Genomic DNA, 11,652 nt, shown 5'->3' on the forward strand with positions numbered 1-11,652 from the left:
CAGCTGTGTGCGTCACTCTTTAGTGTCCCCTGGTGTCCCAGCTGTGTGCGTCACTCTTTAGTGTCCCCTGGTGTCCCAGCTGTGTGCGTCACTCTTTAGTGTCCCCTGGTCTCCCAGCTGTGTGCGTCACTCTTTAGTGTCCCCTGGTCTCCCAGGGGACACACACTGTGTGTGTGTGTGTGTGTGTGTGTGTGTGTGTGTGTGTGTGTGTGTGTGTGTGTGTGTGTGTGTGTGTGTGTGTGTGTGTGTGTGTGTGTGTGTGTGTGTGTGTGTGTGTGTGTGGAACAGACTCCCAGAAACCTGCAGGTCCGCTGCAACTCTGACTACTTTCAAATCCAGGCTGAAGACTTTTCTTTTTGTCGCTGCTTTTAATTGAACTTTTCACATCTCAGACTGCACTGTAACTTTTATCCATGTACTTTTTCTTTTTTAATGTTTTAAATTTAAACTTAATTAAACTCCATGACATTTATGAGAGGGACTGCTCGAGAGTAGGATATTTGGGATATCCGTCGTAGCCAGGGTTTACGATCAGTTTTTAGGTGATTTGTACTGAGGAACAAGCATCACAGCACCGACGGGGGAAACATAGTGTTCAGGTAACACTTGGAGACTTTGTTCTGGAACGCAGGTCAGGGGGCTAGTGCACCCTCCTGAGGGTCCGGCTGTGGATGTCATGCGAGCAGAACACGGTGAAAACAATCCGTCTGAATGAACAATCGGGACGGAAGTGTTCGGATTTCCAAAGAGAGGTTCTGAGAATAAATAAAAAATCAAGAACCGAAAGAATTTAAACTATTCATATCTCAGACTGCACTGTGACTTTTATCTTTTAATGTTTATTTTATTAGCTTTTCTTTTTAACGCCTTTGTCTGAATGTCTTTCATTTTTGTAAAGCCCCTTGAATTGCCTGGTGCTGAGTGTGTGTGTGTGTGTGTGTGTGTGTGTGTGTGTGTGTGTGTGTGTGTGTGTGTGTGTGTGTGTGTGTGTGTGTGTGTGTGTGTGTGTGTGTGTGTGTGTGTGTGTGTGTGTGTGTGTGTGTGTGTGTGTGTGTGTGTACCTTCCAGGAACAGCTGGTAGATCTGGTCCCCGCTCAGGTCTCCGTGGATCTCCACCCTGAAGCCCAGCTGGCTGAGCGTCCTGTGGAGCTTCTTGGTGTCCCTCTGGGCTCCTGGCCTCCTCCCGAGCCTCACCCCGGGGTCAAACTGAGCCACGGACACCAGCACGGCCCTGTTACTGCCCCCCACCTGGCTCTCCCTCAGTCCTGCCCTCAGCAACATCCTCCTCAGTCTTCTCCCGGGACTCTGTGCTGTATGCTGTGCTGAGAGGTGTGGAGAGGTGTGTGCAGGTGAGTGTGTGAGTCCGTTATGTGTGTGTCTGCAGGCACGCCATGAGTCACGTCGCGCTGCAGGTTGCTGCACGAGGAGACATGTGTCGCAGCCACGGCGTTACGTAACTTTGTCTTTTCCCCGCACGTGCACGTCTTCCGCAGGTGTTTGCACGTGATGACTCAGCGCCTCGCCGGAGTAACCGGCTCTCTGTCTGGAGCTCATAATACAAATATATATATTTTAATCCGTGTTCGTCCTGCACTCTCTAGCTACATCGGACAGGCTCTGCGGTCATTCAAACAGGCGCCCTTTTATGACAGCAGATAGCAGATTGATCTGGAGAGACAAGAAGGCAGCGGGGCTTTCAGAGAGTCACGATACAGGACAGGAAGTGCAGTCTCCTGGTCTGGGTTTAACTTTCCGTAAAAACTACATTTATTTGTGTAACCGTGTCTGCCGTTAGAATGAAAGGTGAGGGGAGTTCACTTTAGGCTTGCACGAGGAAGTCTAAGGTGCAACCAGTAACTGTTATATAACTTGTAATCAGGAAATCTCATTGAGCTAAAGAGTACGGTGTCCAATATGCGCGAGGAGAAACGTGCTGCTGCTTCAGAAACGAGGCAAATATAAAAACACATCTTCAATAACTTACGCAGCATGTACTGATATTTAGATTGTAATTTCCCACTTCTACCAGTTAAAGCTGGGGTAGGTAAGTTTGACAAACCGGCTCGAGATCGCTAGAATTTGAAAATACACAACCGGAGAAAATCTGCCACTTCCTCTCAGAGCCCCTCCCCCAACACACACGAACGCGCTCACGACCAATGAGGGCACGAGATCAGTGTGTGCCCCGATGGCAGGCTGACAGGCAGGCAGGCCATCCCGTCAAACAGTATCACGGCTTCTATAGATGACATTTTTTAATGGATTTGTTGTCAAAGCACTTCAGATATTCATTGCTATCGGGATGTTAAGAGCATTCCATGGAATATAACACAAAGTGTATCTCGAGCCGGTTTCTGAAACGTACCTACCCCACCTTTAACAGATTCAACCAGAACATCACCTCAACTCTTGTCCTCGAGCTTTCATCGAAGAACGTGAAACAAAAACAAGAAAAAGTCAAAATGTTTTGATTCAATAAAAGAAGTAGTCACAGCTGAAGTACTATCAGGACAGACATGCTGCTCTCCTCACAGCAGAAAAGCTTTAGTTTGGTGTCAGAATGTGGAACGACTAAAACAAGAGGAGAAAACTGAATAACATTTGGAATGCGGCCGTCTTTCGGGGGAATGGAGCCGAAGACACGTCATGTCCTCGAACACAGATCAATGAGATCTGGAAGCCTCACAGAGACGTAGCGCTGGTGACTCTGATGCATATCTGTCGGCTACACTCGCTCACGGTGGAGATAACATACCTTAAGCTCCACTGCTGTGTCAGGAAGTCTGAACAGACAGTGGTTGTAGGTCATGGTGCAACAGACTGTTAATGGACTGCATCTCTGTCACGCTCTTCCAGTGTCTCTGTCACGCTCTTCCAGTGTCTACCCTCTTGGCATTTCACGATTCAGACAATTCATAAAGCAGAAGCTGCTCAGAGAAACTAACACATTGGCCATCGAGACACACGTGGGGATCGAACCCCCAACCCTTCTGCTGGTAGACAGCGACTCTGCGTCACAGCCCCAGTCGCCCAAACTGCTGTCTGGACAACCTCAGCTCCAGACATGAGATCCATCTGTGCAGCAGACTCAAGATATCAGATGTTCAGATCAGAAGTTTAAAGACCTACAGCGTGGCTTTGAGACGAGTCCAAAACCCAAAGAGTACGTGATAACCCCAACGCTTCAAAGTCTCCACGGATGATGAGATAAAGAGGTCCCGTGTCGGTCCACCAATGAGACGCCAGCTGAGGGTGGACTCAGACCCTATGAAGCGGTGTCGGTGTCTGCTCAGCACTCACGAGGAAACCTCGAGCAGAATGGCTGCCGGCTCAGAGCTCTCCGTGCTGCTGCTCGCTCTCATCAGCAACATCCAGGCTGAAGAGCTCGTGGTCCTCCGAGAGGAGAGCGACTCTCTCGCCTTGGAGCTGCCAGAGGAGGCCGGCTGCTGCCTGGTCTCCAGGTGTGCTGCTGAGGAGGAGCTGGTGCTGGGGAACTCCTCTGACCTCTGGAACCAGAACTCCTCTGCGTGGCTGTCGTCACTGTGAGCCTGAGGACCAGGACACGGGACCCTTGATATGCGTCTGTTCACTTCCTCTGTCCTCGTCCTCTTTCACACAGCGGCTCAGACACAGCATTTACACACTGGGTGAGAGACATTCATGCAAACACAACATCTGGGTCTGATGAGAGAGGGAGAGAGAGAGAGAGAGAGAGTGAGAGAGGGAGAGAGAGAGAGTGAGAGAGGGAGAGAGAGACAGAGAGACAGAGAGAGAGAGAGAGAGACAGAGAGAGAGAGAGAGAGTGAGAGAGAGACAGAGAGACAGAGAGAGAGAGAGACAGAGAGAGAGAGACAGAGAGAGAGAGAGAGAGAGAGACAGAGAGAGACAGAGAGAGAGAGAGAGAGAGTGAGAGAGGGAGAGAGAGAGAGTGAGAGAGAGACAGAGAGACAGAGAGAGAGAGAGAGAGAGAGACAGAGAGAGAGAGAGAGAGAGAGAGAGAGACGGAGAGAGAGAGACAGAGAGAGAGAGAGATACAGAGAGAGAGAGACAGAGAGAGAGAGAGAGAGAGAGACGGAGAGAGAGAGAGACAGAGAGAGAGAGAGATACAGAGAGAGAGAGAGAGAGAGACCAACGGCATAAACTCACTGTAAATTATTCTAATAACAATAATTATTGATAAACTAATTTATAATTTATAATGTACCTGCAGTGACACTTAAGATAGGACTTTCAATATATATATATATATATATATATATATATATACCCATAGATATAAATACCCAATAAAACGTTCTGAATGTTGGAAATATATATTTAGTCTCATATAATGTATATTTTAATATACTTAAATATACTATATTTTGCATTTATTTTTGATGGTCTCGCTATTCTTGTAAATACATGTGATTATAGGGATCACTATATATATATATATATATTATATATATATATATATACTTTTAACATTTCAATTATAAACATTACTTTTACATTCAATGTTTATTTTAATCATTTATTTTGTATCTTGTTTATTATACTTTGTTTTCAAATGAAATGATGATGTGATTATTATCTCATACCTGAAGGAATTGGATGCATTCATAATGATCGTACCTTCCGTGTTGACGGTGTTATAGAAACGGTTGTTGTGGTATATATCTACCCATTATGAATCAAGAAGCTATTGCTGCTGTGCTTCTTGTGATGTCTGATCTTAATCATTTAAACAACATATCTTAAATCTTATATTGAAGCCTTTTAAAACCTGATATATGGAGCATATTGAAACGTCATTTTTATTTTTGCCTGTACTACTTATGGCATGTTACTATTCACACTTAATGAAATCAACAGACGAGTTATGAGTGAACTGGATTATCGATCCCACACTTGGATTGTATCTGAACAGTTAACAACGTTCCACACTTGCCCTTTAGGAGAAAGAGGAATTAAATGAATCCCTGGATCACAAACATCGCCTGTGACAAACACACGAAGGGATTAATGAGTACAATGATGTTCTTCTTCTTTCTCTGGATGTCACAGGTTAGGGGTAAGAAAGGCAGGAACCAGTGCCGTACACAATCAGAGAGGCGAGTCCAGGGCCAACAAGAGGGGGGGGGGGGGGCCTCTGCAAGGTGAGGCCCCACGCAGTCTGCATGATCGGCCTGTAGGGACGGCCCTGGGCGAGTATTACTTACAAAAAGCCAGCTTTATTAAATTCAAGCTGGTACCAAAGAAAATATCAGTTGTACCCGCTAACGTTCTTTATCGTATAGACGGTTCGTCCACACAAGGCCGAAACGGAGCCGCGGATTCGGGGAAAGTGGGTAAGTCTGAGGACGAATCGTTGCGGCTCCGTGGGTACGCCCTTTACGATCTTTTCCTCTCCCCACCTCCCCTGCGTCATTGCTGATGCGTTTCGCCAACAACAACAATGGCGGATCCCAGGGTTGCGTTCGTGCTCCAGACGCTACCGACCATGATACCGATTTCAGTGCAACATCTACAGCTCCTCCACCACAACCATCAGCAACAATAATAATATAATATAACAATAATAATAATCGCCATCTGTCTTATTCGCTGCTTTTGGTGTATTTTGTGGCGGAAGTACAGCGCCACTTACAGGCCCGGCATATGTACTACAGCGTCTCCAGCGTTTTTGAGCGTTTTCGTGTGGACGGACACGTTTCTTGAGCCGTTTCCATGTGGACGGAAGACTTTTCTGCAGTCGACTTCGGTTCGAAATCCGTTTCGTCTCCGTGTGGACGGGGCCTAAAACAGAAGGCAAGGCAAAACAAAGGGAGACTAACCAGCGGGAAATACAAGTCGAGAAATGTACGGGAACTAAACCCAGAAAGGAAACATGGAGAGGAACAAGAAGAGCTGGATCAAGGTGAGGCAGGTAACTTTAATGATGGACACTTAGAGGAACACTTAGAAAGACATGTATACAATCAGGACTCATTACATTACTAATACAACTGGAGAGGGCAGTATTTTGGGATCGGGGCGAGGCAGACAATCACACAGTGGGCAAAACAGAAAGTGAGACCAGACAAAATGCAGGGGGTATTAAGCTATTCAAAAGAAAACAAGGAACACAAATCATGACACTGGATGGATCTTGAATTAAAATGTGGGTTCTGATATTTTGTGGATATGATGGAGACGAATGATGGTCGACTTAAAACAAAAATGATTACCAGGGGTATGGCGGGGAGTATTACATATGGGGCATTCCAGAATATGGGTCCGCAAAATACATTTCAAATGCCCAAAACGCTGAAACACAACCCAGATCATGACACCGGATGCATCTTGAGTTACATTTGGATTCTGAAGAGATATTTTGTGGATATGATGAGGACGAAAGATGGGATGCGTGGTGGTACCTTCAGGTAAGGATTGAAACCTACACGGAGTCCTCTTCACACTAGATGTCTCCTGATTCCTCACCTTCTTCATTGCTGAACATACACACAGTGTGCTTTGAGGACACAATGCATGATGTCTTTGAGCATTATAACAACATTTTTAAATCATAATTATATATTATTCTAGGATAATTTACAAGTGAAAAAGTAAGTTTTTGTTGGTGGAAAGGAATTTCTGTACTCTGTAGGAACGCAGCGTGGTGCACGGACTCTCGGTAAGTATTTTTGTTTAAAAACCTATTTAAAAACTCCTGTAATAAAACCAAGAAAAGTTTATAAAAGCCCTGTTTGGTCTATGTTAAAAAATAAAATTAAAGAAAGAAAATGCAATAAAAGGGATAGAAGAGAGCAGCGGCTGAAGCACAGAGCGTGTATAAAATATAATATATAAAGTATAAAATATTAAAAAAATGGTTAAATATAAAATACACTTGGGTTAGTCGGCACACGGGGAGGGAAAATGTTTTAAAGGGCACCTATCAGGCTATTTTTAGGCAATAGCTCAGGTCTCAGATATATCAAAATATATAAAAAACATGTCTATGAAGTGTTTTGCTCCAAATACCAAACAGGTCACCCGTTCTAGCCGTGCCTCATATCCCTCTGTTTCACTTCCTGTTTCAAAAGTGCTGATTTGGGGATAAAGCTTAAAAAAAAGTGATAAAAAAGAGGGGCGGAGCTTATGCCTGCTCATGCGGGAGATTCTATCGGCAGATACTGCCGTGATGAAACGCCATATCATGGATTATCAAGGATCTGAAACAGTCTGGAGCTCAAAGGCTTTCTCTCTTGCCGGTTATACCACAAGGTGAGTTCCTTTTTACTTCCTGCTTCTTCACACACATGCTCTCCAGCACAGGTTAGCTCTGAGTGTTAGCGATGCTAATGCAAACACCGACCATATTACGTCCAAAACAGTCGGGCATTGTTTCTGATAGCAGCGTTTCTGATTGGCCCGTGGGTCCACATTTCAGATGTTACGTCATATCGGACGCAAATCTGGATCAGCTCCGTTGTTCCCCGTTTTTAGAGATTTGGGTACGGAGGAAAAGAGAGAGGGTTTATTTCCTGACGCTGTGTGAGTTCCCCGACACACCGGGGACACATTGATGTAGAGAAGACATCAACAAGTGCATTTTGCATGATAGGTCCCCTTTAAAGTAAAGTCAACCAAGTGTCCCTAAAAGTGTTTAAAACCCAGGCCGAGGTCGAGAGAGGTGGTGCAGGCGAGACATGGGACTCGCCTCGGATGATGTAAAAATACTTTATTAAAAGGGGTTATTTCAGGGTGTAAACAATGTTTGAATAGGAAACAGGGGATTCATAATATATAAAAAGATAAAAGATATATCCTCCTCATCTGGAACCTATTGGAAATAAGAAAAACATGCAATAAACCATGCACACAAATATATAATGTATACAATTTTTGTTTGATATGTAATGCCAGTAGTAATGGTAAACAATAAAACCCAAACGCTTCAAATTCATTTCCAGGTGAGGAGGATTTGTAAAATAATAGATAATGTTAGGGTTAGAGTCACCGTTGAAACCAGTTCAAACCGGTCAAAGCTCAAACCCAGTGTGTGAATCCCGGACTTTATATCGTCAATGTTAAGATTATTACTTATATTCGTTATTACTGTTGATTTATCAGATAAACCTTTTATACAATACATTATTCTGAAACGAGTCATTGTGCCAAACAGGCTTGGAATTTCGTCATTTTAGGGGCAAGGCCATTTGGCCTTCCCGTTCACATTTTTTTTAAGGGCACAAAGGCCACATGACAGGGCACAAAGGCCACATGACAGGGCACAAAGGCCACATGACAGGGCACAAAGGCCACGTGACAGGGCACAAAGGCCACATGACGGGCACAAAGGCCACATGAGGCACAAAGGCTGTTTGGTTAAATTACGCTGGTCAATCAAGATGACTGAAAAGTGTAGCACTAACGTCAACACCAGTCGTTTTACAAACGGCTGAATAGCAATAGTGTTTCTTAAATGTATACGTTAAGTTCAGCCATAAACCACATAAGTCAGTCAGGGGTAGACAGGAAGGGTAAAATGGTATTGTCACTGGCCCCACCATTGTAACCACTGGCCCGGAGCATTCGCCCACCAACAAAAAATCGACTAATAATGAAGAAAATTAACACATTTGTTGCAATAGTAACGTATGCACTAACTACATTACTACTTGTACTACAACATTTTAATCATCAGTTCTTCCTCATTTTCCTCAATTGTTCATATTTGGTTTATTAAAATAATGATATTGTGGTCATTGTTAAAAAATGTCTGCTATTATTATGAGTATTATTATTTGTATAATGCACTTTCTGCCTTCCTGTCATTAGGAGTTAGACATGTAATGGCTATGTAGTAGATTAGAACCTTCATTATCCTAAACTGCTGGGACATTTCGCCAATACCTTTATATTGTCTACTCTTCACTTGCTTGTCAGCATAGGTGGGCATTGATGTACAGAGCCGACAGAAGACCTTGTTTATACTGGCATCATATTGAGAGGTGACGCGTCCTGAAACCAGGAAGTAGCTGCTGGTTCCCTCCACAAAAAGCAATGGAATTTCTCCACAGGGTTTTGGAAAATAGCTGGAAATAAGGTCTGTGGAAAACAAACCTGTTTGATAAATGCACGTTTTGTTCAGCCGGATAATCTCCACATGTCTACCCTACTTTTATAATGTTCGAATCATAAATCTAATCGATAGATTATGAAAGGGTTTTAGGACGCGGCACTGCAGCCAACTCCCTGTCACTCCTTTAACTCCTCCGGTGAATTTCTTTTATTTGAAGATTGTTTTTTGCACGGCGCTTGGCCGGTTACCGCTCGTATTAAAAACATTTTGGCGAATGGTTAGGTGGCGCGATAGTCTGTAGTGAAGAAGGAGCGCCCTCCCGCTCACGGGAGCCTGCTCGCGCTGTGCTCCGCAAACAGCTGTTTGCTTTCCCCCCAACAACGACAACCGACTCACGAAACGCTATGTTGTAGCGTTGATAAACGAAACAATTTAACTAAATTGCTAGTCAAAATACCAATACCACAGGATTTTTTTTTTTACTTTTGACAGGGGCACAAAGGCCACTTGGCCGTGAATTGCATTTTTTTTAACAGGGCATCACGTCGGCCATCGTGGCCGTCGTGAAATTCCCACCCTGGTGCCAAATGAGTATAACGTTTTGTACATTAGGTATATTTAACCCTCCTGTTGTCTTCGTTCCCCCCCTTACTTTGGTGTTCGCGGTCAAATTTCACCGGTCCTGTTTTCACAGCTATTACATTTACACAAAAACCATTAATCATCAACAAATTTCATTTAGCACCCTTTCAAACTGTACATATTGTATCAGACTACTGGTATACATGACAAACGGCAGTAAATATACAAAGAACAGACACTGAACATGCAGTGGCGGCGCCAGGGTATACTGGGGTAGGCTACAGCCATACCAACAAGTGGCTTAGCCCCACCATGAGACATGATGTTAAAGTAAGCTAAATAAAGTCCGCCAACTCGCGCGGAGTAAATTGCACAGACAGCAGTTAGTCAGACTGATTTCAGCCACTCGTCTGGAAATACCGAAGACTAGAAACGGTTTTGAAAACTTTTGTCACGTAGTGATCGTCTTCTCAATAGAACATCTTTGATAATGTCTTCTGGCCAATCAGAATCAAGATAACGACGTGGTGTTGTTGCAGGAAGTTTGCGGTTTGCGGTCTACACTGACAGAGAAGAGCCTGTCAGTGTGGCTGCACTCAGCATTGAATCAAAACGCATCATAGCTTTAAATCTTAAATCGTTTGTGAGGCGTTTTGCTGAACAAGATGGTAATCACCACATTCAGCTGTAATAGGCAACTTCACGCTCTGCTCACGGAGGAGTCGATGAGCATAATAAACTGTTAAGATGATGACCTTACGTGTGTATAATATGTTTCTTCTTTGTGGGGTTGTGCCCCCAAAAAACAGTTTCAAGTCCTGAGAAAGTCAAATAAGACGGTGTGTAAAATTTCACTGCCCAGCCAACAGAAAGTAACCACTTTGATTTAACTAGGCCAGCAGGTAAGGACTCTCCACTGGATAATAGCTGCAGCGATGTTTATGTTTCAGCTGAACACACGTGTTCTAACCCTAACTGATGCAGTTAGTCACTTCTTTAATGTTTGTTCTTTCTGATGTAAAGTCAAGGTTGTAACTGTTTGCAGTAAAGTCGTGGGGCGCTGAACTGTTCCTTTGATTCTTTTGATTTATGATAGTAATTACTTGTCTTTCACATTTGAAGGAGGGTGAGCAAGCATCTTGAGGAACATTCATCATTAACTCCTCCAAAAAATATAGTTTATTCAATAATAACACTGAATATGTGAATCATAACAGTGATTGACAGCTGATAGGAATTATATGATTGTTAATAGTATAATATTCATTCAGACAAACATCGACGAGACAGTTAACTAATGTACTCATTGCAGCAGTCTGCATAGATCTGGTTCCCCTGCTGGTCTAAGAGTGAAACTCATTCAGTTATTGTTCAGTTAAAATTCATGAAATGATGTCTGCCAGCTTATATATTTATATGTAGGCTTTCCTGATGTGCCACAATAATGTCACCTGATGTTATTGAGTTAAAATATTAATATTGTGGCTTTCCAAGTTAACATTGATTGATATGACTGCAATTAAATCAGCATATATACTTCTGCCAGGGGATGCCACCCCTCAACACCTCCTGCCACCCTCTGGCCACCCCATGAATATTTGTCTAGATCCGCCCCTGGTGGGCTGTCTTTCATGTTGACACGCAGAACAATGGGGTCTATCCACCCTTATCCACAATGTAAAGTAACTCACAGCCTCTTCCCTCTTCTCTCTGTGAGGAGCAGCAGGTTCAGCTTTCAGAACAAAGTAACAACAAACTAAAATGGCATTCATTTTTTTAAACATGTCGTGTAGTAGATTTATTTATTTCTTCTCAAGAGAGAACCAGAATGTGTATTTTATGTTAGTATTTCAGGGGCAGAATCCCCCCAGACCCCCCTGCAGGGGTTGGGTTGTCAGCATGTCAGCTCTTTCACCTGTGGGGAAATTGCAGGATTGGCTCCAGGTCGCCCTTTTTATTTACTACAAGACAAATGTGCCTTTTTATTTCATCCAGTTCCTTTTGGATCGAGACAGGGC

The 11,652-nt window shown here is 43.7% G+C and overlaps 1 protein-coding gene across 1 annotated transcript in view; it reads right to left on the reverse strand.

The window, feature by feature from the left end:
• Window positions 1-1,602, reverse strand: part of LOC117444606 (caspase-7-like) — a 7,892-nt gene extending 6,290 nt beyond the window's left edge. The window contains exon 1 of the mRNA XM_034080050.2: window positions 1,062-1,602. Within this exon, the coding sequence (XP_033935941.1) occupies window positions 1,062-1,281 (220 nt within the window). The 5' untranslated portion in view covers window positions 1,282-1,602. The remainder of the gene's footprint in view (window positions 1-1,061) is intronic.
• Window positions 1,603-11,652: the final 10,050 nt, after the last annotated feature.

Source organism: Pseudochaenichthys georgianus, unplaced genomic scaffold (assembly GCF_902827115.2).
Source record: "Pseudochaenichthys georgianus unplaced genomic scaffold, fPseGeo1.2 scaffold_852_arrow_ctg1, whole genome shotgun sequence".
In the NCBI taxonomy this organism is placed as follows: domain Eukaryota; kingdom Metazoa; phylum Chordata; class Actinopteri; order Perciformes; family Channichthyidae; genus Pseudochaenichthys; species Pseudochaenichthys georgianus.